Source organism: Lacerta agilis, chromosome 5 (assembly GCF_009819535.1).
Source record: "Lacerta agilis isolate rLacAgi1 chromosome 5, rLacAgi1.pri, whole genome shotgun sequence".
Classification (NCBI taxonomy): Eukaryota; Metazoa; Chordata; class Lepidosauria; order Squamata; family Lacertidae; genus Lacerta; species Lacerta agilis.
In genome coordinates, this window is record NC_046316.1 from 74,933,584 (window position 1) to 74,960,775 (window position 27,192).

Sequence of the window (27,192 nt, forward strand, 5' to 3'; positions counted from 1 at the left end):
TCTCAATGGCTAGCTCCAAATAAAATAAAGGTGGATGCATAACTTTAAAAACCATAATGGTTCAGGTCACCATCACCAGCCAATGTTTAATGCAGAGTGTGAGAGGTAAGTGAAGGCATGTCATTCTTTCCAGGCATGGTATTCCACTGCCCATCCCCTGCTCTCTTACGGTCCCCCCCCCCACCCAAGTGAAATTAAACACTCTGTTGGTCCTGTGCATGGTTAGTCTTCATTGGGCTTTTGGGGAAGGTAGCCCCCCCTTAAGTATTTTTTAAAGTGGCTTTTTTGTACTTTTGCAAACGTCAAGAGTTCCTCTGAGCTCGCTACGCTAATACAACACTTTTGCATTTCTGTGGTGCTGTTTCAGCTACAATCCTGTTGGTGCTCACCGCCAGTATTTGCAGTATATGTAATTGTATGAAGCAGGCTGGAGCAGGCTTCCTCAAACTCGGCCCTCCAGATGTTTCGAGACTACAATTCCCATCATCCTTGACCACTGGTTCTGCTAGCTAGGGATCATGGGAGTTGTAGGCCAAAAACATATGAAGGGCCGAGTTTGAGGAAGCCTGGGCTGGAGGTTCAGGGAAGATGAAAATATGTAAAATAATAAACAAACAAACAAATTAATAAATGAATAAATCATCAAAGTTCTGTTGTGGTCTACTTAACAAATTTTGAACCTCCCATTTGCACTCAGTCATCAGCCAATTCACCTTGTCTCAGGAACCAGCTCAGATAAAAAGGGTCACAGAGCACTTTGGAGACTGCAGTGCTGCTCTGTGCTGTCATAGCTCTATTGAGCCATGGAGGAAGCTGATGTTCTAGCTTTTTATCTGCTGCCTTTAAAACATGTATATTCTAAACACTGCATCCTTTAATATTTTAATAGTCAGCATATTATGAGTGTGAGGTACAGTACTCTTGTTGACGTTGTTGTTGGGCCTAACCTGCCTTGCAGGGTGGCTGTGCTGATTAAATGTCACACGAAAAAGAGCACTAAATACGTTGCCTTGAGCTCCTAGAAGGAAAGCCCTGTACATGATTGTGAAAACGAATAATAAAGCTGACCTGCAATGCCCACTTTGCAACCCTGTTGTTGTTGTTTTTAATGTATTTTTATTAAAGATTTATTGGTGGTTCAGGCTGCTTCTGAGGTAAATTCCCACCACCCACTCCCTGGTTACACTACAGCAGCTCTGGGGTTTTCTGCAGCCTGCTAACTGAACAAATAGGTGCATATCAAAAACAATTGTTTTACAGAAGAATGATGTTTTCGGGGTTTTTTAAATTAAAAAAATTGTAACCATCACTTCCGCCTCCAGCCTTTTGATTTCACAACTCTGCTTTTCTCTTTTTCCAAACATCCTAATTACATAATTACAAGATTTAAATAGAGGGAGGAAAAAGGAAAGAGGAGTAGGAAGGAGATACAATGGGGGCCTCTCAAATTCACAGCTAGGCTCTCACATCTCCCTGAATATCAACCTTTCCCTTAGAATCATAACTGCAGAGGAAAAAAGAAAAAAAAAAGAAAACAAGTCTTCTGCTTTCACTGGATCTGTTCCCCTGGTGCCCATTTTGGATTTCGTAACCTTCTAGGGTTCAGGTGTTTTCTGTTGCTACCAGGTAAAGACAAGTAGTGACAAGTCGTGAGGTGTTTATATTGGCTTTTAGCAAACATCACCCCAGAGGATCTTAGGACAGCACACAGTGTTATACTATGTTCGCCTCACAACAACCTGGTTAGGTAGGTCAGACAAGAAGGAAGTTACTTATTCATTGCCAACCGGAAGCAATTTAAATGTAGATATCTCTGGTCAGCATCCAACCCTTTCAGCCCAGTGCCTAAGTACTCTTGAGACCAAATTCCACTCCTCACAGTATCCATCTATTTATTACATTTACGGTATATTCCATCTTCCAAGGATCTCAAGGTTTGGCTTTCCTCATTTCATCCTCTCATTTCATCCTGTGAGGTGGGTTAGGCTAGGAGATAGTGACTGCCTCAAAGGCACCCAGGGAACTTCATGGCTGAGTGGGGATTCAAACCCTGGTCTCCCTGGTCTTAGTCCAACATTCTAAACATTTTGCCACACTGGCTTCCAGTAGTCATGGTATGATAGGTCATAAGGGGATTGGAAAAGTCCTGCTGAATCAGACCAAAGGCCCATCTGGTGTAGCATCTTCTTCCTAATCATGGCCAATGTCTAGGCAGAAGATGAGGGCAATAGCCCTCCCTGTGTTGATGGATTTATATTCCATAAATTTATTTGCCTAATCCCCTTTTAAAGACTAAGTTGGGTAGCCATCACTACACCTTGCGGAAGTGAATCACACAGCATAAGGCTGTGCTGCGTAAAGAAGTCCTTCATCTTGCCTGTCCTGGATCTTCTGTTCAGCTTCATCAGATAACCCTGGTTCCCCAGAACTCTGGTTATGCAAGAGTGAGGTAAAACCTCTCCATTCATTTTCTCCACATGTAATTTTTAAAAAGTAAAACATGGGTGGCACTGTGGTCTAAACCACAGAGCCTAGGGCTTGACGATCAGAAGGTCGGCGGTTCGAATCCCCACGATGGGGTGAGCTCTGGTTGCTCAGTCCCTGCTCCTGCCTACCTAGCCATTCGAAAGCACACAGTGCAAGTAGATAAATAGGTACCGCTCCAGCGGGAAGGTAAATGGTGTTTCCGTGCGCTGCTCTGGTTCACCAGAAGCGGCTTAGTCATGGTGGCCACATGACCTGGAAGCTGTACGCAGGCTCCCTCGGCCAGTAAAGCGAGATGAGCGCCGCAACCACAGAGTCGTCCACGACTGGACCTAACGGTTTTGTGTCCTTTTGCCTTTACCTTAATTTTTAAAAACTCAATCATGTCCACCTCCCCTTAACAGCTCCCCCCCCGCCAAACTAAAAAAATAAAATACAAATCTTGCCTCCTTTCCTCATAGGTGAGGTGCTCCAGCCGATCATTTGCATTGCCCTTTTCTGCCCATTTCCAAGAAGCGGCCATTTCTCCCACCATGTACCCTGGCCTTCCTTGACATACAGGGATATATTATTTACCCACATCATAATCTTGCTAAAGTACATAGCACATAAGTGGACAATGTAATATTCAACAGGTAAACCAGAGTTCCAACGAAAGGTGAACGGCAGGGTCAAAGAGCAACCAAGTCCACATCGAGTGATGTATCATTTGATGACAACATGAGGCCCAGGACTATTCAACAGGGCATTTGGAAAGTATGCAATACGTGTACCAAAATCCAGGGTGGGTGTTCTGTGTTCTGGTAGAACCACCCCATTTTTGGCAAGTAGTATAGGTAGGTTGCATATTTTCAGTGTTCTAAGCCTACAGTAGAGATTCACCCAAGATGGTTGTTGCATTGCAGAGAGCTACAGTTCCCAGAGTGGTTTAAACAATCAATCCCCCTTCCCAGGGAACTCTGGGAATTGTAGCCATGTAAGGAAAAGGGTGTCCTAGCATCTCTCTGCACCTTTAATAACCCACAGTTCCCAGGATTCTTTGGGGGAAGCCATGAGAGTGTTGAAAGCAGTGCAATATTGCTTTAAATGTGCAGTGCAGATGGGGCCTTAGTCACAACTCACTTTAATTTGGTTGAAGCCATTGTCACCTGCATAGACAAAGAGACAGGGCCTAAGAACATACCCCCAAATTTCTCTAAAATGCACCTCCAGCATGCTGGGGTCCCTCAGTAAAGGTGCTGACTTGGAAAAGACTCCCTGGAGAGAGAACGATTGGAAGCTGCTGCTTTAAAAGGGAGGAGGGGGAATGTCAGCCAAGAGGCCAGATGTGGCTTACTGGGTGTTCACATCTGGCCCATGATCTGCCCGCCTTGCTTCTGCACACGTGCAGCAGTTAGGCTTGGAAAGAGCCTCCCATTTGGGATTTTAAAATGGGTAAGTTGTGTTGATCTGTTGCAGCAAAGAGACTTGTGGCACCTTCATACCCTACAAGGGTCAGCAAAATTTTTCAGCAGTGGGCCAGTCCACTGTCTCTCAGACCTTGTGGGGGGCTGGACTATATTTTTTTGGGGGGAGGGAATGATGCAAGAGCACCACGAGCCCCAGAGACTGCTTACCTGTGTCTTGTGAGCGGCAGGGGCTGGTGGTGGCGGTGGAACAATGAGCGGTGCACGAAAGGGCTCTGGAGAGGGGCTGCTTAAAATGGTGGCCGCTCGAGCGCTGCTGCTGCTGTTGGCACCAACAAAGCCCAGCCCCCTTCCTCCTCTAGGCAGGGCGGGGAGAAGCCAGGAGGAGGGAGGGAGGAGGCGCCTCTGCCGTGTGAGGGAGAGGGAAAGAACGTGCGTGCTGGCGATCCACGCGGTGATTCCAGATCGTCCGCAGGCCAGATCGAGAAGGCTATTGGGCCTGATCCGGCCCGCGGACCTTAGTTTGCTGACCCATGACCTAATGTGTTATGGTAGGGGTCAGCAAACGTTTTCAGCAGGGGGCTGGTCCACTGTCCCTCAGACCTTGTGGGGGGCAAGACTATATTTTTTTTTGGGGGGGAATGAATGAATTCCTATGTTCCACAAATAACCCAGAGATACATTTTAAATAAAAGCACTCATGTAAAGACACGCTGATTCCCGGAGTGTCCATGGGCTGGATTTAGAAGGCGATTGGGCCAGATTTGGCCCTCGGGCCTTAGTTCGCCTACCCATGTGTTACGGTATCTGTTGCCATGGACAAGCGTTGTGGTTCCCAGACTTTCCCCCAGGAATGTTTGGGGGAAGCCATGACTGTTTAAAGTGGCACCATAGTGCTTCTAAACTGCAGTGTGAATGTAGCCTAAGTGTACTCAGTGTCTGATCCAACAATGACTCTTAAATCATCATTGTTTATTAATCCTTGTACGCAGGCACCTGCGCTAAAGATCTAAGCAAAAGATGGCAAATGACATCCGTATGAGAGAAAGGAAATCCATGAAATGATGTGGGTCACTCCATTTTTATTAGTGGCGGAAGGAGCAGTTCTTTTTAAAAATAAAAAAATAAAAACCACAACAACCTTTCCTATCCTTCCAGTATTTCATAGACGAGGTTGTGCCTCGGCAGCTGTCACAGCAAAGAGAATCCACCTGTGTGGATCCTCATGGGAACAGTCGTTTTCCTTCATAGGCTGGCGAACAGTCAACACGCGAGAGCCTCATAAAAAACCCCTCTGCTCTTTTTTTTTTAAGCAGCAATTATTTCCTTCCAGCGGCTCAGAGTTAAAATGGCCCGTGCAAAGTTCTGGCTGCTCACAGGGCTGCTGATGCTGGCCTTGTACGTGTTTGTGCCCACCCGAGGCCAGGAAGAAGGGACAGCTGGGGAGGAGGGAGAAGAAGAGTGCCGGCTGCTTGGGAAGTTTGATCTGCGCGGCTACGTGAACGCGGAGGATGCCATGCACGTAATCGGAGGGATGTTTCCTATGCATTTCAGGACCATCTTGGAAGAAGATCCGACCAGCACACCACCCAATTCTCCAAAATGTGAGGGGTAAGCTGCTTCCTCCTCTTTTCTAGTCCTCCAGAGAGTTTTTGTCATTTATAGAGACACAACTGTCGGTCCATCGAGCTCAGAGTTGACTGGCAGGAACTTTGTAGGGTTCCACAAAGGGATTTTCTCCCAGTCCTAGCTGGGAGATGCTCGGGATGGAAGCTGGGACCACATGAAAAAATGCTGTGCCATGGAGTGGCAGCCTTTCCCTTGCTTGAAAAAGCAACTGTGGCAAGGCATGGGTGGGTGTGTTGTTATTCATTGTCAAAACAAAATAAAAAAATAAATAAAATTCCTTCCAGTAGCACCTTAGAGACCAACTAAGTTTGTTCTTGGTATGAGCTTTCGTGTGCCTGCACACATCTTCAGATACACTGAAACAGAAGTCACCAGACCCTTATATATAGTGGCAGACCAACACGGCTACCTACCAGTAATTGTTATCCATGTTGATAGCTGGGCAAAGGCTTTCTCAAGATCCCAAGCTGGGGACAGATAATAAGGGCACCAGAGGCCGAAAGGAGATATATAATACTGTATAGGCATTGATGCCCAGGTGGGTAGGCATTTGCTTCTTTTGTCCTGCCATCACCTCTGTTGGAAAGGGCCAGTGCTCAGAGGTAGAGCATCTTGTTTTGCATGCAGAAGGTCCCAGGTTCAATCCCTGGTCATCTCCAGGGAAGGCTGGGAGAGATTCCCTCTCTGAAAACCTGGAGAGATGATGCTAGATCAGGGTTTCCCAAACTTGGGTGGTTTTGGACTACAACTCCTATCATCCCTAGCTAGCAGGACCAGTGGTCAGGGATGATGGGAATGGTAGCCCACAGACAGCTGGAGACCCAAAGTTTGGGAAACGTTGTGCTAGACTCATTGGGCTGACTCATTGCAAAACAGCATCCCATGCTCCTAATCAGATATGGAAGGTATTTTGAAGTTATAAACTATGAGCAAAGGTCAGGTGTCAGGAGGCAGTCTGTTTGAAGCGGTTTTCCTGCTTGGTTGGCAGTATTCCGAAGGGATGGCCACCCATCCTTTGCTTCGGTAAATACCAGCGAAGGAGAGCCCACCACCTCCCGAGGGAGACTGCTCCGCTGTCAAACACCTCTCTCCATTAGGATGTTGTTTTGCCATAACTTGCTTCCCTGCAGTTTCCACCCATTTGCTTTTAGTCTTGCCCTCTGAGGGCAGGAGAGAGGTGGGCTGAACTCACGGAGCAGAGCCCATTGAGGGCATCTTGACTGCCAAAGCATTGAGCCATCACTGCTGAGGACAGAGCTTACAGTGGGATGGTGGTTCACACCATAAGCAGCAATGCTTCTTTCATGCTACCTGGGATGCGGGTGGGGGGGGGATGAGGGTTATTGTTAAATAAAGATCATTGGGTTGGATTTACCATAGCACTAAGGATATGGCTCCATTAGTGCAATCACTCCTCTCCTCCCTTTTGCACTGTTCTAGGGGTAATCCTGACCCTCTGGAGGAGATTTGGGAGAGCATGAGGGGCAAGCTGAGGAAGGAAAGGAGAAAAGTTCAGTTGTGCTAGGAATAATCCTTTACACTGGCTTCCGCTAGTGCACTGAGTTAGCTGAATACAGCCTTACATTTCTTTTTAAAAGTGTGTGTGTGTGTGCGCGCGCGCATATGCACCGCTTGGTTATAAAAAAAACCTCAAAACAGTTTACAAAAAAATAAAACAAGAAAATTAAGAAAAAATTACAACCGTACTTGAGAGCCAGTGTGATGTAGTGGTTAAGAGCGGTAGTCTTGTAATCTGGGGAACCGGGTTCGCGTCTCCACTCCTCCACATGCAGCTGCTGGGTGACCTTGGGCCAGTCACACTTCTCTGAAGTCTCTCAGCTTCACTCACCTCACAGAGTGTTTGTTGTGGGGGAGGAAGGGAAAGGAGAATGTTAGCCGCTTTGAGACTCCTTCGGGTAGTGAAAAGCGGGATTTCAAATCCAAACTCCTCCTCCTCCTCCTCCTCCTCTTCTTCTTCTTCTTCTTCTTCTTCTTCTTCTTCAAACATACAAAAGTTAAAATACTAAAACAGATGAAAATAGGGTTGCCATGCACATGGAATTTTCCAGACGTTATTGCTGGACTTCAGCCATTGGAAACAGTGTCCGTGTGGGAATCGCTTAAACGTCCGGGAAAATCCGTACGTATGGCAACCCGTGTCGGAAGTGTAGATTTTGCAGCATTTCCTTAATACTAGCACAGGAACTTCTTTTTTCTTTTCCTTTTTGAGATCCTGCAAAAACAAAAAACAAAGCTTTTGTGTCTGGATTTTCACTTTTTGAAATATGGCAACCCTAGATGAAAGTTACCTCAACTCTCGAAGCCATCTGGGTAGGCTTGTCTAAACAAGAATGTTTTAGCCGGCACTGAAAAACATGGTATAGTGGAGGCACTTGTTTGTTCTCAATAGGCAGGGAGTTCCAAAGTTCAGGTGCTAAATGGCTGAGTTCTTACAAATGCGGAAATGATATTATGTACTGTAGTTCCTGTAGTTGCACCAGTTCTGCCGACTGAAGCGGTTGAGGTACATATATCGAAAGGAATTGAATTGTGGGGTGGGTGGGTGAGACTATGCTACAGCCCTTTCACCTTGGGCCTCCCTGGCTTCAACAACTATACCAAGAGAAAACACTCTGGGCATTTTGGCCTCTGAGGACATGGAGGCAGGCAAGGCCTTCTATCGGGGCAAGGCCGCAGCAACACCATGGAAGGTCCCTCACTAGGTCCTGGGGGAACTGTTGCCTGCACAAACAAAAGTGGTTCTCGTCAGGTATGTGGTTGCAGCACCCACAAGACATAGCGAAAGCCACCACCTTTGGTGCCATTAAAAGATGACTATACGACTTCATGGATAAGACAAGGCTATCAACGGCTTCTAGCCCTGATGGCTACTTTCTACCTCCAGAATGCTTTTGAATACCGGTTCCTGGGAACTGCTGTTGTGCTCTTGTGCTCAGATCCTGCTTGCAGAATTCCCACAGGCATCTGGTTGGCCACCGTGGGAGCAGGAAACTAGATTAGATGGGCCACTAGTCTGGTCCAGCAATCTATTCTTCCTACGTGCTGGAGGGTCCTCAGACTGGTGTTGTTGTTGTTGTTGTTGTTGTTGTTGTTGTTGTTGTTGTTGCTGCTGCTGCTGCTGCTGCTGCAAGAGTGACCATGTCTTCACACAGCAGCAGGGATATCAGATGGTGCGGCAAGCATTCTCCAGAGGATACAGAACTAACAAGAAAGCAGATTCTGGCTGGACATTAGGAGAAGCTTCCTCCATGGTAGGCAGAGGCGCCGGGCTGCCCCCAAGACTGAGGGGGTCTGGCATGCAGCAGATGTGTGTGATGTCACACAAACATCACATGCCGTGTGTCATGTGCAATTCCTGTCACTGTTGCCCTTCGGTATCTAGCACCTTCTCCGAATCCTCTCCCTCTGACCTCTCCTCAGTGTCTCGCTACCAATCTCTGGGTTCTGAGCCTTCCTCCTCTGGGGCCTCCCACCACTCCTCCTTGTCCAGTCAGTCCCTGACAATGATGGCCCTTGTGGTCTCTTCCAACTCTATGATTCTATGATTCTATGAATTCATTTAGTTGGAGTCTGTCTCTGGAGTGGAATGAGGAGGTACAGTGCTGAGTGGGTAGAAAAGAATATACAACTTGAAACTGCTGGTCGGGGGAAATACGTGTTTTGGAATGGCCCTCCCCAACCTTAAAGAACTCCATGCAAATTGTTCATTCATTCATTCATTCATTTATGTCATGTTTGTATGACAAAATGGTTTCTATATGCCAAATAGAGCACTGAGACAGTGTAGGGAAAGCTGGAATGGAAACTTTCTCCCTGATGATTTCTAATTGGCAGGGAGTCTACCATCCATTCTGCCACATCAGCGTTTCCCCATCTCATTCAGACTTCATTCTGTCTGTTATTATATGCTAACAACCCTGTGCATGGGGTTGCTTGGGAATTCTAGGAATGTCTGCCCCCCTCCAACCAATGTGGTTTTTTTAAATCAGTAGTTCAAATTAGTGCCGTTTTGAAAGGTTCTGTCAGCCATCTTGATTCAAAATGGCATCCAAGTGTATCCAAACATAGATGAGAACCAGCACCTTGATCTGAAGAACAAATCTGGTTATGATAACTTAAGAGGCGTGCAAATGCTTAGCAAACAAAACAAACTTTCTAAAATATGTAGTAGATGTAATGTAATATATATGCACTTTGTATATGTGTAATCTCCCAGTCTGAATCTGTAGCAACAAAACAGCAGAGGGCTATAGCTGTTGTTGTTGTTGTTGTTGTTGTTGGCGGCGGTGGTGGTGGTGGTGTTTAAAGTTACATACTACCCTTCATCCGAAGATCTCAGGGCGGTTCACAAGATAAAAACACAAAATAAAAGCACAAAATATAAACAGTGGTAACGAAGAGCCGTACACGACTAAACGACTAAACAACAAACATCTTGGTTCTCAAACCTAATCCATTCTGGGAGCCCGTTCCACTCCTGAAACTGTTTCAAATAAAGCTCATTTAATTAATTGTAATCACTGATTAGTTCCATGAGGGAATGGATTAGAAGGTAGAGATACGGCATTGAAAAATAGTTACAAGAAAAACGGCGAAATTAGAAATATGAAAGGCTTAAGGGAAGCTTTAAAACTTCACATGCCCTTTGTGGGGAGTGAATTGGGGTGTGTGTATATCTCAAGATCTGCAGTGCATGTGAGAGAAGATATTGGCAGGGGACTTGCACATTCTCCCACCTGCTCTATAGTTAAAACACACACACACACACACACACACACACACGTTTTCAGGGAAAACATAAATAATATGTTTTCAGTGAAAAATAATAATATGAAAGAAAGAAATGTGAAAAGAAAGAGGGAAAATAACCCAAACAAGTGTATAAGTACCTACTGTAAGTGATACAATTAATCCAATAAATGTTCTTCTTTTCTGAGGCTGGCAAGCTTTATTTTAACAAGCCACTTCCCACCAATCCTTTGAGACTTAATTGGGGGAAGTATCTCTCTCTCTCTCTCTCTCTCTCTCTCTCTCTCTCTCTCTCTCTCTCTCTCTCTCGTTTCTGTTGGTCCAGGGTGAATGCTGGCAAGTGACAAAAGAATTCACTGTGGTTTCTGTAACAATAAAGTATCTGGCATCAATGATTGTTAGGAATCCATCTCACTGGGAGTAATACCACGTACCGGAATGCATTGCCAGATTGTGGTGTATGCACTCTGAATACAAAGTTGACCTTTCTACCAACTGCTATGTAAAGTGGAAGAGATTCGTGGGTTCGCTTCTTGCTCTCTCCTGGGAATTCTTTAGCTGCTAAACAATAGGTAGAGCGTATTTAAACAGTACTATTATGGAAACCTTAGACAGGGAGACATCAGCCCTATGGGATCTATTGATGGTATTTGGCTATGTTTTAGTCAGAGTAGACCTATCTTAGACATGGTCATTACTTTCAGTGGGTCATATTACTCTATGTTGTTGTTTTTGCTAGAATTCTAAGGTCCACCCGTCAGAACCAGGTAGAAACAGTGGTTCAGTCAGATGAACTTACTCATACTCAAGCTCAGGAATTTGTGGTAGTCATTCCTAGAATCAAACACAAACTCCTGTCACATAAAAATCCACTCCTTGTTTCCTTCCAAGCATTTTTTTTAGGGCTCCGGGGAAGGGCCATGGATCAGTGGCAGAGGATCTGCTTTGCTTTCAGAAAGTCCCAGGTTCTCCCAATTTCTCCAAATTTTGCATGCGGTTCTGTCTACTATACATATATTTGCCAGATCGCATCAATATAATACATTTCTACTAACATACACATTTTTATGCATACATCCTCCTAATATATGCATTTTCATACCTACTGTTTTGTTTGTGTACCACACCGCAAAATTTAGCAAGGTGTGAAACACAGGATAGCTGTGTTTCAGTACACATAATATTTTGGGAATTGCAAATTAGATAAGTTCACATTAAAATACAAAACTGAATTTCTCCTCCATCCCTAGACCTGACACATCTCACTTGGCAACACACAAAAGCTCATACCAAGAACAAACTTATTTGGTCTCTAAGGTGCTACTGGAAAGAATTTTTTATTTTATTTTGTTGTTACATCTCAAAGTATTGGTATTCCAAGATTACATGGAGATCTGTCGATAGAGCATGAGACTCTTAATCTCAGGATCATGGGGTCAAGTCCCACGTAGAGCAAAAGATTCTGGCATTGCAAGGGGTTGGCCTAGATGACCCCCCGTGGTCCCTTCCCACTCTACAATTCTGTTATTTATTCAGTAGTATGTGTTTGCCTGAACTTGAATCTGGACTAATGATTCTGAGCCCCTGTGTTCTGATTCAATACATGATATCCAGTCACAGAACATTATAGGATTTGCGCCTCTGCCATTGGCCCTTAAACTCTGAGTTATGATTTGCAGCTTGGCAGTTTAGACAGCCAATCACGTTGTGAGTGGGAGTGGCCCAGGCCTCCAGAAATGTATATAAGCAGTTACTTTGCCCCGTGGTCCCGTTCTGTTAGTTCAATAAAGGTTCTTGCTGTTATCACTGTGTCTTGCTTTGTGGGAGCCCACCTACACTTCAAATTCTATGATTCTATAAAGGAAGCAGGGAGGTAAAGTCATTTTCATATACGTCTGGTACTTATTGCTTGGGGCTAGCTCATGTAATACGTTTTCTGATCATGCAAACAGTGCTGAAAACCTCTGTCTATGGCATAGACTCTATGCACCAGCAGGAAGAAACCTAAAGATGCAGGTGAGAGCTGGTGTAATGTGGTGGTTAGAACTATGCATGAGCAAGGTCCCAATGGTTAAAGTCTTGCCTCACCACATACCTGCGACATGGAGCAATAGTCCTAGCTTATTTTACTACACGTTGAGAAATAGGACTATCATCTGGTTAAATGAATTTTAGTTGATTGGGTTTAGTTGATTAGATTTATGGAGTAGAGAAATCAGTCTATTTCACATTAATGCTCCCATTCTATAAAGATACTTTCTCTTAAATGAGTCGTCTCAATTTTGATGAAGTGAACTTCCAAGTAAGGATGCTTAGGATTTCAGCCTGGTTTTAAGTGCCAGCATAGCAGGGATGGACTCCAACTCCCGTCAGCCCTAGCCAGCTTGTCCAATGGCCTGAGATGTTGGGTACTGTAGTTCAACAACATCCTGAGGGACACAGCTCCCCATCCTGGGAGCACATGATTCAGTGATTTGCTAAAATTTGTATGCAGAAATTGCTTATCCTAGAAGGAACCATGGGGTTCAGCAATGGGAGTGGGCAATTACTTGGGGGGTAGGCTTCTTCCCCCTCACCCCATTCTGGCCCCATCTGTAGAAGTTGCTTCTTCTACAGCAGTACTCACCAGTATGAACAACCTCTGGTGGATGTGGAGGATGCAGCTTTTCTTTTAGTGTTTTTCCCCCCTTTTAGAGAAAGTCCTGCATGGATTCATATTCTTCTTCTTTGCAGGTTTAATTTCCGGGGTTACCGCTGGGTCAAAGCCATGATACACGCCATAAACGTCATAAACAAGGACGAGGATCTTCTGCCAGGCATAAAGCTGGGTTACCAGATCTACGACACATGCTATACAATGTCCAAGACGGTTGAGAACTCCTTGGCTTTCCTCACTGGGCAGAACGAAACAACCCCTGTGTTCCGATGCAGCACCGGTGCTCCTCTAGCAGCAGTCGTTGGAGCTGGTGGATCGACTCTTTCCATTGCATCCTCAAGAATCCTTGGGCTTTACTATTTCCCTCAGGTATCATGAATCCTGGAAAGCAGGGGTGCAGAACTTCAGGCCCAGGGGCTGAATAACACCCTCTAGGCCTCTATATCTGGTACTTGGGACTCTTTCCAGGCCACACCCCTTTTCCCAGGCCACACCCACCACTGGCTTTGCTTCTTACCTTCCTTGCTTGTTTGTGCCTGGTTGGACTGTGTCGAACTCTGGTCATGCTTCTTGCTTGTCTGATGGACGACAGAGAGGGATGTGTGAATGTGTAGAAACTAGCGTATTATACCAAGGTAAAAACTGTATTTGTTGCTCCACCAACTGTGGCCTGTGGCCCTGCCCAACATGTGGCCCCTGGAAGGTTGTGCAGAAGGAAATGTGGCTTTCAGGGTGAAAACTGTTATTTCCTGCTGCTATAAAGTTTTTACTGTAAGAAACCAACAGAAGGTCCTCTTCTGATATCAGAAGGACATGTTGTAGGGAACGTGAAATTATGGCCTTCCAGGATTCCAGGATTCCAATGCCCATCAGCCCCATTCAGCATGGTTGATGGTAAGGGATGTTGGGAGTTTGAGTCCAACAACATCTGAAAAGCCACAATCTCCTAATCCTTCATATACAGAAAACATGGGCAGCAGAGCCAGGAATGGAGTCTTTATTCTCCAGAACAAACCACATTCCCTCTCTCTGTGGAAGTTTCGAAAGGTGTTGTATGGAAAATAGCAATGTATTAGAACTGCCAGCGAGTCCTGCCTCTCTAGCTTCTTTACCTTGCCTTTCATTCTAGCTCATTGCTCCATTTCTCTAAATTGCCCATGGCTGAGCATTAGCTTGAGGGTGAATGGGTTGGTCAGTTCTCAACCCATGTGGCAACATTCTGCATTCTGCAAGGAATGGGGTGGCAGATTTTTTGCAATTTGACATACTGAGCAAAGTCCATACAAATACTATGAAATATGAGCCGGTACATTCTGAGCTTGAGTTACAAGAATCATGTCTACTAAACAAACAGGTACAGAGGAGCAAGTCTCATCCCTCTACAAAAGAGTTGAAGTAATGCTTTCTTCTTTTGAGTTCTAATTTGCTTTGCTGTTATGAACTGTTTTGTGGAAAAACCTCTTTTGCAGGCCCGAGCTGTGGCCCACTTGACCTTCTTCCTGCAACTGTTGTATCATTTTCCTTCACATTGTCCTCTTTTTTGGCATTTCTTATACATGCCCTTCTTAAATCTCTTTATGCAGCCACAGTGGTTTATTTAGATGCCTCCCACTTCAATTTCTTGTTGGAGCCATCTGTATTTGTGCCTTTAGTAGAAAGTTTAAGAAAATCCCATCCATCTTGGACTCCCCTCTCTTTGAGTATTTCTGACCATGGAATCTCACCCAGTATTTCCTTAAGCTTTTTGAAATCAGCCTTCTTAAAGTCCAGAGTGCATGTGTGACTACACTCATCTTTCCCTTGCCTGTGTACAATGAAACCCAGGAGGACACGATCACTTCTTCCCAAGGTTCCCAGTACTTTCACTTTGTCAATCAGTTCCTCCCTGTTGGTGAGGACCAGACCCAAGATAGATGATCCTCTTCTTGCTCCTTCCACCATCTGGGAAATGAAATTGTCAGTGAGGCAATGGAGGAATTTGTTGGACCTCACATTTTTGGCAGAGTTTGAGTTTCAATAGATATTGGAGTAGTTGAAGTCTCCCATAAATAGTATACCTCTCCTTTTGAAGTTTTGGTAGTCTGCCCTAGGAAGGCATCATCCAAGTCTTCATTCTGGCTTGGAGGTCTGTATCAGACACACCCACAGTAAGTTTACTGTTGTTTCTCTCTGCTACAATTTTTGCCCATATACTTTCAATCTGCTTTCCAAGTTCCAGGTCATGGATCTCTTCACAAACGTTGTTGTTGTTCAGTCGTTCAGTCGTGTCCGACTCTTCATGACCCCATGGACCAGAGCACACCAGGCACGCCTATCCTTCACTGCCTCTCGCAGTTTGGCCAAACTCCTGTTAGTAGCTTCGAAAACACTGTCCAACCATCTCATCCTCTGTCGTCCCCTTCTCCTTGTGCCCTCCATCTTTCCCAACATCAGGGTCTTTTCCAGGGAGTCTTCCCTTCTCATGAGGTGGCCAAAGTACTGGAGCCTCAACTTCAGGATCTGCCCTGATCCTTTAAATATAATTTGCTATACACATCCTTTAAATATAATTCTCTTCCTGTTTGGTCTGTTCCTTTTGAACAGTTTATACCTCTCAATTTCTACATTCTAATCATGAGTCTCATCCTACCAGGTTTTAGTAATTCCTGTTAAGTCATATTTGCCATCCTGTATTAAGATTAAAATTCATCTTGCTTGTTTCCCATACTCTTTGCATTAGTATTGGGACAATTGAAACCATAAGTCAATCCCTTGAGCTGCTTCCCTTCTTGTAGTTTCTTGCCCTTTAGAAGGTTTATATAGCACCACCTCAGTTTCCTGTGCTTCAAAGCTATTACCCCCCATACCAGGAGTTCCCCTGTCGTCTGTAATTGTGAACATAAAGTTAGAAAATATTAGTTTCAGGGATCAAAGTCAGGTTGGAGCACTGGTGAAGATCTCATAAAGAGGGACAAGGCCAACTTTTGGAAGTAGGACCTGGTTAAGATAACTCTGGAGGCAGCATTGATTACAGGCAAGGATCTGAATCAAAGTGTCTGTCTAAAGGAAGCTAGATGGCATCCTGACAGATCCTAGAAAAATCAGTCTTCTTCTTCTGTCCATACTCCTTCATTTCAACAAGAACCAGCTACTTGAAGTGTGGGATTATTTCCCATCACCCTGCTGTTTCTTTGGCCCTTCTTTGGCTCAAGCAGTCTGTCTTCCCAGTGCCCTCCTAGACTTAGATAATACATGTATGTTAGTTTCCCTCACCCTTGCCTGCCTCTTACTGACTTTTGTGCTGCTCCTTCAGTTCCTGGTCCTTAGCCACTTGGTCATAGGAAGAGAACACTATTTGTCCATTTAGATCAGTGTTGTCTACTCTGACTGGCAATGATACTCCAGGGTCTAAGGCAGAGGTATTTCCCATAATCTGCTACCTGATGTCCTTTGAACTGGAGATGACATGAACTGCAATTGACATGCCTTGCATGCAAATCACATTCTACTAATGAACTGTAGTCCTTCCTGTTAGGCTCCATAGCTCTCAGTCAACAGAGATGTCCAGTAGTAGCAAACGGCTGAGAGAAATCAATAGCGCACGGGAAAGCAACATTTGCCTCAACCTTGCTTGTTTTTCTCTCTTTTTCTTTCAGGTTGGCTACGCCTCCTCTTCTTTACTTCTCTCTGATAAGTACCAGTTCCCTACCTATCTTCGCACTATTCCAAGCGATGCTGTACAGTCTAAGGGAATGGCAGACTTAGTTCACCATTTTGGTTGGAGATGGATAGGCACAATAGCAGCTGATGATGATTATGGCAAATACGGCGTCAAAGCTTTTAAAGAAAAAGTGGAGAACACCTATACCTGTATTGCTTTCTCAGAAACAATCCCCAAAATTTACTCCAGGGAAAAGATAAAATCGGTTGTCCAAATTGTAAAAAACAGCACGGCTACAGTAATTGTGGTCTACTCATCTGATATCGACTTCCATCCTTTACTGGAAGAGATGATGATTAGCAACATCAGTAGTATAACCTGGATAGCAAGTGAAGCGTGGGTCACATCAGCCTTAATCGCTAGGCCTGAATATTTCCCCCTCCTTGGTGGGGCTATTGGTTTTGGCGTACGAAAGGGTGACATACCAGGCCTCAAAGAATTTCTTCTCGACGTACGTCCAGGTGAAGATCCTGAGGATGACATGGCAATTGAATTTTGGCAGTCTGCATTCAACTGCACTTGGCCGAATGCCAACATATCGTACAATACAGACAACAGAAAAAATGTAACTGGCCATGAGAACAGAGTCAATTTTGCTTCGGATATTTTGTGCACAGGAAAGGAGAATCTTGCAGAACTTAACAATACCTACCTGGATGTTTCAGAACTTAGGATAACTTATAATGTCTACAAGGCTGTATATGCTGTTGCTTATGGTCTTGATAAATTACGCACCTGTGAAGATGGACATGGACCATTTATACCCAATGATCACTGTACCAAGATAGATGAGTTTGAGCCCTGGCAGGTAGGCACCAATTTAGGAGTAATGGCAAATCTTAAATATTGCAAAAGTTTGTGGAGTGTGTGTGTGTAAGGATGAGGAGTTGTGAACTTCAAAACTGTTATGGATGTATGGTAAATGTGTCCTAAAGGACCACTAGAGCATTTTGCTCATCTTCCACTTCCATCCTGCTGTAGTTCTACCATCCCCACAGTGTTTCAACTCACAAGTAAGCATTCCTCCGGGGCACCTGTGTCTGAGACCTTGTATAACAGGACTGAGCTATGAATAGGGAAGTTCCCAGTTCAACTCTAGCCTAGACCATGAACCAAGCAGGTGGTATTTGCCACCACCTCCCCATTTGTAGCATGGCGATAATAGTACCAGCCTACACTACATAACTTCTTTCCACCATTCTCTTGTTTATTAATTTCTTTCAAACATATAACAACAACATACTACTACTACTACTACTACACTACTACTACTAATAATTTTTTATTTATACCCCGCCCTTCCCAGCCAAAACCGGGCTCGGGGTGGCAATATATACAAAAGAACGATCAAATAAGTTCTTATTCCCAGACTACAATTTATACAGAAGCCGATAAACAGTTTAAGTTAACCAAAAAAGAAATTATAATGTGATGGGCATTTATGTATATGTTTTTAGCCATATACATAATAAAGCTGTGCCATTCAATCCCCAAGTAGTATTTGTGCTTCAGGCCTTGTGCAAATTTTATTTTATTGTTTAAGTTTCCCACAAGTGCTATTCGCCACACTTTGTTGTACCAATTTGTCCACGAAGCACCCCCTTAAATTATTCTGGTATCTCATTATTATGAGCCTGGCTGCTAGTAGAAGATAACTGATTAAAGATTTAGACTATAAGTTAATATAGTCTCTCTTAGAAAGATTGAGGAAAGCCACCTCTGGACATTTAGAGACATTTTGTCCAGTAATTGCTTTTATTTGGACAAACATTTTCTCCCAGAACTGAGCCACATTCCCACATGTACACCACTGTTGTAAGTTTTGCTAAGATAATATAAATGTATAACATTCTTTTGGGTCCTCTTACCAATATAATGCTCCCCTCTTTTGACCCCCATTGTCTTTGGGCCAACCTTACAATTCACCCCCCCCGCCCCCAAAAAGTTTTCCAAAGTTGACTCGCTGACAGCTCCTGTTTGAATGAATTGATGTATGCCTTTGGACTTGCTGCAGTTAAAACAATGAAAACTCTTGTAGCACATTAAATTATTACAGCATAAGCTTTTGTAGACTACAGTCCACTTAGTCAGATGCATGAAGTATTATCCTGAGTTACAGATAGACACACACACACACACGGTCGGAAGAAATAAATGCAGAAAAATGCAGGCAGCATTATTAACTGTGGCCATTCACGAAAAGCAGTTGTTGATAACACAGACATCCTAGCACCAGGATACCAATGAACGCATGCCACATGAGAAATCTCACTGAATTTTGCATCCCTCCACTCAAATCCACATTGGACTCATAGGTTGTGACTTCCCTCAAATGCTATTGTAGGGATAGATGTTCTCTGGTGCCTCATATAGTAAGCTGCTGTTCTTTAAGCATAAATAAACTCTCTTAGCTGGTATTGCAAGCCCCATCCTTCCTGAAATCTGGACCCCCTTCAAGCAAGCAAAGAGGTAACAGAATTGACACACCTTTAACAGTCCACTTAGTAGTGCGCTGCCAGGCAAATAAAAACTGCTGTGGATACAGGAGAATCAAAATCATCTGTGTAAGATGTTCTGCATGACAAAAGAGAATTGTTGCATTCTCCATATTTCCATAGCGGTTTGTATTTTTTTTAAGTCCTCGTGAAAATTCATTTTAGTGTGAATTTATCCTAATATACACATTTATGCAAAGCAATTTTTGCAAATATAAATTTGCAAGATGCATTCTAATGCACACCGTAATCTACAATTTTTGTACACATATTACTTGGCCGGAGAACTGCATTGTGAAATTCAGAGAAATGCAAATTTCAAAAGAGGGCTGTGTTTCAGTTTGGGTACTGTTTCAGAAAGTGCAAATAAGGTAGGTTCACTTTTAATTGTAAACTGAATTGAATATATCCCTCCTCCCTACATACATACGTACATACATACATACATACATACGCACATGCATACGCACATGCAATCACATGCACAAAGCCATTTCCCATGAAAACAAAGTGTGCTCTTTAGAACAGACCCCAGAATCCTTTGCAGGCATTTGTCGATTAATAGATCTCATACATTTCTACAAAGACAAGAGGCGGTATTAAAAGGTTTGTGCAAACTAAACCCAAGAACACAGAAATAAAGCATAATAATATTGCCTGGGACATAGAAGATGTCGTTCATAAAGGATTCTATTCAAGGAAGGTGCACAATTCAAGCCATTTGCACAATGACTTAATGGCTCAGCAACAAACAAGGGTGCAGACTTGCCCCCCATTGTGGGGGCATGTCAAATGGCATGACACGTGATGTGTCCCACTCCTACCTAGCGGGCTGGGTCACAGGGGCACCCTGCTGCTGTGATGCTGGCACTTGTGTGCTGGGTGGGGAATGCGAAGCACGGAGCTGGGCTCTGGGCTCAGCTTCCTCTTGCCCGTGTGACATTAGCAGGAAGTGGAGGTGGAACAGGGCCTCTGGGCTCCACATTCTGCCTCCTCCTCCCGCTGCGACATCAGTGGAGAGAAGGAGTTGGGCCACAGGATTTTGGGGGAGTCTAGCTCCCTCCTTTAAAAGTGGGGCCCCCCTGAAGACCCCTCAGCCCCCACCACCCGGCTCACCTGGCAAAAAAAACTTCCCCTACCACTTCCCTCCACCTCCGAAATCTGTTCTGGGGCTTCCCTGAACCTTCTGGAGCAGATTGGAGGGGGTGCATGGAGAGAGCAGAGGGAAGGGAAGACCCATTTTGCAAACAAAAGTCCTTGTGCAAATGAGTTGACACTTAAGTTTGCCTTAAGTAGCTAATCCTTGAGGTTACAAATAGTTAACGAGCTATTTATAGAGGGACGTAGCCAATAGACTTGATGCAATGGGGGGGGGGAATGCCAGTTTTCTGTTCAACAGTAGCAACAGAACCAAGAGGATGTCCTGGTGGCAGGACAAATCATCCTGAAAAACAGTTGGCTCACATAGTCTCAAAGCCAAATACAGACAGAAAACATTTAGTCAATTTTCTGCAAATATCCAAGAATGGAGAGGATCTCTTGAGAGTATGTGGCATCACAGTGCACATATGGGTGTGTGCGGCACTTCAATAACCTGAACCAAAGTCAGGGATGGAAAACCGATACCCAGAGGCGTAGCAAGCCCAAGTGGTACCCGGTGAGGATTTTTTTTTGTCCCCCCCCCCACATCCGCCCACACCCCTTCAAGTCACAATGAGCCTTTTGCATTTGTATGCAAATGAGGTGCCACAAAGCATTGTGGGGAAACGTAAAATGCTCACTGTGACTTGAAGGGGTGTGGGCGGATGGTACCCCAGGTCCAGGTGGACTGAGTAAAGCAAGCACAGTTAATGATTTTGCAGTGCTGTGGTGAGTCCTAAGCCCAAAGCCACTGGATTTGCTCTGGCTTGTGCTTGAGGCTCTAGGTGCCAAATGTCACCCCTTGAAGATGGCACCTTTGTGCCCCCTGAGAGGGCAGTGCCCTGGTGAAATGTGCCAGGCTGCTGGGTGGAGCCCTGGCTGGGCAGAGCTGTGCTTCTGTGGCTCTTCCCAGCAGGAAGGGAAAAGCAAAGTGTGTGCTGTGTAAGCCAGCTGCTGCACTGAGCAACTTATGAGTTGTGGGGTGGGCATGCTGAGAGTCACCTCCCCTCCCCTGGAACCTGGGGTGGCCCACCCCCCACCCTCTAGCAACGCCCCTGCCAATACCTTCCTGGTTTTTATATTTATTTACTGAAATTCCCAGCAGTTCAAGCCAGCAGGGGCATGGCTAGGCATGATGGGAGCTATTGTCCAGAAACTTCTTTTTGGGGTGGGGGTGGGGAGAGGGATGGTCACAGGTTCCCCACTTATATCCTAAACCTTTCAAAACAATAGAAGTTAGTACTACTATTTGAAACTGAGCCTGGAAATGAATTGGTAACCACAGGGCAACTGATTCGAACCCTACTCGCCCACCCACCCCACAGACACACATATCCAAGAATTCTGGTGTCTGGATTTTACAGAAGCTGAAGTGTCCAGCCTTCCTGTAAAGGGAAGCCCCTTGCTCAGAGCATGACAGTCTGGATGTAAGTTTGACGCATCCTTACTTTTGTCTCCTGATTTGTAGCTAATGTACTACATGAAGAATCAAATGCAATTTACGGTTCTTGGAGAGGACGTAAACATAAATGATAAGGGAGACGTGTATACTTCATATGACATTCTAAACTGGCAAAAGGGTGAGAATGGCGAAGTTGTCTTTGTGCCTGTTGGAACATTTAACATGTCGGGGGAAAACGATATGGAATTTCACATCCAGAACGACTCAATATTTTGGAATAATCCAGCAGGAGCAGTAAGTGAATTGCATTTTCTATGCCTTCCTCTAGTTCAGTGATTTCCAAAATGGGTGGTGCCACCCCCTGGGGGTGTGGAATTACCCTGGAGGGGGGTTGCTAAGAAGCAAGTGGGCAGCAGGGGGAAAGCTGGTATCAGTGGATGAAGTTCATCACTTTGGTTGAATTAATTAAGCTAAATAGTTTTAATTGGATCTCAAATATGTTAAATGTGAAATTAACTGTTACTGTTTTGAATCTTTATTGGGTCATACAAATCACTGTTCCGAATAATGCTTTTTATAGAGTAGGGGGCACTGGGAATGACTTTATGGAACCAAGCAGGTGGTAGGCCATAAAGGTTTGTGGACCACTGTTCTAGTTTAACCATCCATGCTACTACAACTCACACGATTTTCACAGGGATAATAATAATAATAATAATAATAATAATAATAATAATAATTTATTTGTACCCCACTCATCTGGCCGGGCTTCCCCAGCCACTCTGGGCACCTCTCAACAGAACATTAAAAACACAAGAAAACATCAAACATTAAAAACCTCCCTAAACAGGGCTGCCTTTGGATGTCCTCTAAAAGTCAGTTACAGGTAGGTAGCCGTGTTGGTCTGCCATAGTCAAAACAAAATAAAAAATTAAAAAAATCCTTCTAGTAGCACCTTAGAGACCAACTCAGTTTGTTCTTGGTATGAGCTTTTGTGTGCATGCACACTTCTTCAGATAAGAAAAGTCAGATAGTTATTTATTTCCTTGACCATACTATTCTTATATGTATGGTTCCATACGGTAGTTTATAGACTTTTCATATCTTCAGTGGTTTTCTCATATTTCCTTCTAAGATTCACAACCCCAATGGACATAAAGTGAATTGATTTCCCTTGAGAGTCCATGTGGCAACTGGTGGGATTTCCACCTGTCTCTTTTTGTTTGTTTGTTTGTCTGTTTGTAAAGTTTGTTTGTTATAATCAATATGGCTGTTTCAGAAAGCAGTAGTAACCCTAATTTTAAAACAAGTCTAAGGATTGCTTTTTGAGGAACAAGAATAAAAGGGGCTCAATCCTACCTAGTATGCACAATATTGGGTTTGGATCCAGGTTCACATCCCATGCTAGCCACAGGCTCATTTGGTGGCTCATTTTCACTGCTGTTGCTGTAAATCCAGAGCCCAGCATTGCCCGTGCAGTTTGCACGACAGCCAAAGCTGCATGTGCAACAGGGCCTGACAGCTGGAAGTCCATGAGCAGATTGTGCGAGATTTTCAGAAAAACCTGTGGCTGCCTCTGAGTTTCCTCCTCCAGGGGGCAAATAGCAGCTGGGGCCAGGATGTTCATTTGGAAAACAGCCTGTAGAAGAAGGGCAAACACCAGCATGCCATCACTGTACCTGTGTGATTCTCTCCCCCCCCCTCCAGCTGCTATTTCAATCAAAAAACAACTGCAGTAAATTCACCGACAGATTTTCCATCACCAGTGTCACATCTATCTGTGTACCTTCATTCTACTCTCAAAACTCTTCACATGTCCTTTCCTTCTAGATTAACACCACAGTGCTATATTGCTAGTAGCAATGTTCTAAACGTTCAACAACAAAATAATAACAATAATAATACATATTGCTCCCTCACTTGCACACATGAAAGCATTTGGGCTCATGTTCACATCTTTGTGAACGTAAGTATGCTCACAAACAATTTTGTGAACAGAACAATTTATTAAACTGTTTAACGTGTACATATGGACTCTCCTTAAGGGCAGGGGGATGCTAACTCTTCCCCTCCCAGACTCCTCCTCTGAGATCATGTAATTGAGCCAGCGTCCTTTTAGTTCAGCCACAAGAGACGGGATTTATACAGTGTGTAACAAGTTAAGATGCTGCTCTGTTGTGATTCTCTGCTGCAGACTAGCTTAGCCGCGTGCCTTAGATCTGAGACTAATGCACTAGAATATTTTTCTTGGGTTACTGTAAACCAAAAAACAAAAAAAAAACCAGACATTTTGCCAAATTTAAAAAATCCACCCGGACAGAATTTTTAATCCTGAAAATGAGGACACGTCCTGGAAAAAGAGGACATATGGCAACCCTAGTCAACATAAAGCAGATTTCTATATTTCCCAATGCAAACTGCCTTGCAGAACTTTGACTGTACACATATATTGCATATATTACCACTTATCATACTTAGCTGCTGCCCTAAAGTCTTGCAGAGAGCAGGGGAAGTGGTAGGGGGCGGCCCACGGGCCCGAGCCATAAATCTACTGCACCCTTCCTTTATTATTATTATTATTATTATTATTATTATTATTATTATTATTATTATTATTTTCATTTTCGCTCATGACACAACTGGGCTCGCTGCAAGGTGCAATGCCAATGAGACCCCACAACCACCCACCATCTTAATTTGTCCAATGGTACTGATATGTATTAATTGGCATGCACATTTGTCTCATGGACCTGTGTCCCAGGTCTGAAAGGGGCCTAGCAATGTCCCTGGCTGAGAATCTCCTTGAGAGGTACCTAACAAGGCTCTCAGTCAGGTGCCTTGCTAGGCACCTAATGAACTCGGGACACGTGGATGTGATTGTAGCTGAGTGAAAATAGCCTCCCAAGTTCTCCACCTTTTTTTTTTTGTATCCTGAGGGATTCTCCAAGGGCGGGAGAAATCCCCCAACAATTTGTTGAGGGTGAGGCTGTCCATTAGCAATGGCACCAGCATGACTTCTGACTTCCTCCCTCCCCCCGCCATCAAAGATTTCAGCATTAGCAGCAACTGTTGTGGGCAGCCTGCCATTTTGTATCTCCACGAAAGGCCTAGCATCATTCCAAGTCGCTGAGGAGGGGGAAATATAACAGCCACATAGTCACCTCCTTGTTGCATGGCAAAAACAGATACATAGGAGAAATAAAAAGGTCTTTTCTGTGCCTTTCAGCGTCCACGCTCCACATGCAATCTGAACTGCCAACCCGGTTATCGGAAGGGGATCCTGCAAGGAAAGCCCTCATGCTGTTATGATTGTATAAGGTGTGCCGAAGGACAGATCAGTAATATAACAGGTATGGATGCATATCAGCATTTTAGCCAATGGGGGAAAAGAAGACATTTGTCTAGACCAGGGATGGGGAACCTGAGACCTTCTAGATGTTCATGGACCCCCCCCCAGCATTGGTCATGCTGGCTGGGGCTGGTGGAAGCTGGAGTCTAACAGTTTTTTGGGGGGTACAGGCTCCCTCTCCTTGGCCTAGACTCTAGACCCCCAAACTTGGCCCTCCAGATGTTTTGGGACTACAATTCCCATCATCCCTGACCACTGGTCCTGTTAGCTAGGGATGATGAGAGTTGTAGTCCCAAAACATCTGGAAGCCCAAGTTTGGGGATGCCTGCTCTAGAGAGCTGAAGATTATTATTATTTTTTATATAAGAATTTATTAAAAAATTTAAACAACAAGCACAAAATACAAAACAATACATAACACTACAAAACTACAAAAAATACAAAAAACAACAAAATTAAACACCAAAATACAAAAACCTTAACAAACACTTATTAAACTATCCTTATCTTATTCCTAACATCTGGTCCAACCCCCTGCAATGCAGGAATATGCAGCTGTCCCATACGAGGCTCAAACCTGCAACCTTGGCATTATCAGCACCACGCTCTAACCAACTCAGCTATCCAGGCATTAGTAGAGGGCACATTCCACTCAGGCTTAGGGTGTGAAGCAGGGGCAGAGGGGGGTGGTGGTGGCGGCCTGGGAGAATTCCAAGAGGCAGAGAGAGAGGTCTGAAGAGGGCTTGAGGCTCCCCTATGGCATTTTAAAAACAATTGGTTTCTGGTTTCTTTCTTCTCCAGATGCAAGGGAATGCACAGGCTGTGCGGAAGATTACTGGTCCAACACGGAGAGAAATAAATGTGTGCTTAAGGATGTGGAGTACTTGGCTTACGAAGATGCTTTAGGGATGACATTGATTGCGCTGTCTGCGTTTGGGGCTCTCGTCGTCCTGTCAGTGACTGGGGTATATATCAAGTTTAGGAGCACAGCTCTCGTGAAAGCCAACGACCGGGAGCTGAGCTTCCTCATTCAGTTTTCTCTTGTCGGAACCTTGATGACTTCTATCCTCTTCATTGGCAAGCCGGAAGACTGGTCCTGCATGTCCCGGCAGGTGACCTTAGCCTTGGGTTTTTCCATCTGCCTGTCTTGTGTCCTGGGAAAGACAGTGACGCTCTGCCTGACACAGCTGGCCATGAACTCAAAGGTTGCCGAGAAAGCGCGGATGTTGGTGAAGCCAATTTTCCAAAAAATCATAGTCCTCCTCTCTGTCCTTACCCAAGTGGGCATCGTCTGTGCCTACCTGATGCTGAATCCCCCTCGCATGTACAAGAACACCCAGTTCTCCATCACAAGAATCATTTATGAATGCAACGAAGGCTCCATCCTGTACTTGTGTGTCATGTTTGGCTTTGACGTCTTCCTCGCTATCCTGAGCTTTCTCACGGCCTTTGTGGCTCGCAAGCTGCCCAATAACTTTAACGAAGCCAAGTTCGTCACCTTTGGGATGTTGGTCTTCTTCATCGTATGGATATCGTTTGTGCCTGCTTATTTAAGCACACGAGGGAAGTTCAAAGTGGCCGTGGAGATCTTCGCCATCCTGGCTTCCAGCTTTGGTTTGCTGGGGTGCATATTTGTGCCGAAATGTTACATTATCTTGCTGAAACCTTTAAGAAACACAGAAGAAATAGTAGGGGGAAGAGCAGCCACCAACGACAAGAGCGCACCGCCAACTTCTGCCTCGTGCACCAGTGAAGTTAACAACACCACTGTCTCTACGGTTCTTGAAGATTAGAACTTTTAAAGCTTTCGCCTGTCACCAGTTCCCACTAGTTTATTTGCACACGTTTTCCCATCTCCATGCTGAGAGAAAGAAGATGCCTTACCAAAGTCCGCCCCCCGCCCCTTCTGCTTGTTGGGGAATGATAGCACAAATAAAGCATAGCTAATTGCTTGCTGAGAAAATAACAGGAGGAGCTTTGTATTTTCACAACGACATATATTAGCTTGGATCCAACCCTCTGCAAGCAGAAAGAAATTTCTGCTCAGACAAGGGAAGGGGCCACAGGTGCTCACCACCACCAGCGGCTACAGCCTCCAGCTACGTTGTTCAGGAGGGTTCCTTCTCTCCGGAGAGGCTTTCTGGTGTGTGCGTTTGTGGAG

General features: G+C 44.6%; 1 protein-coding gene across 1 annotated transcript; it reads left to right on the forward strand.

Moving 5' to 3' along the window:
• The first annotated feature begins 5,180 nt into the window (after positions 1-5,180).
• Positions 5,181-27,113, forward strand: LOC117047401 (vomeronasal type-2 receptor 1-like). Its single transcript, XM_033150492.1, has 6 exons — positions 5,181-5,501; positions 13,023-13,314; positions 16,581-17,453; positions 21,749-21,976; positions 24,909-25,032; positions 25,833-27,113. The coding sequence occupies exons 1-6, from the start codon at positions 5,239-5,241 to the stop codon at positions 26,822-26,824; spliced, it is 2,772 nt and encodes a 923-aa protein (XP_033006383.1). The 5' UTR covers positions 5,181-5,238; the 3' UTR covers positions 26,825-27,113.
• The last annotated feature ends 79 nt before the right edge of the window (positions 27,114-27,192 follow it).

Coding starts and splice junctions, on each gene's coding strand:
- LOC117047401 (XM_033150492.1), top strand. CDS start 5,239: ATGGCCCGTGCAAAGTTCTGGCTGCTCACAGGGCTGCTGATGCTGGCC. Junction 21,977..24,908: donor GGAATAATCCAGCAGGAGCA/GTAAGTGAATTG, acceptor TGTGCCTTTCAG/CGTCCACGCTCCACATGCAA. Junction 25,033..25,832: donor ACAGATCAGTAATATAACAG/GTATGGATGCAT, acceptor TTTCTTCTCCAG/ATGCAAGGGAATGCACAGGC.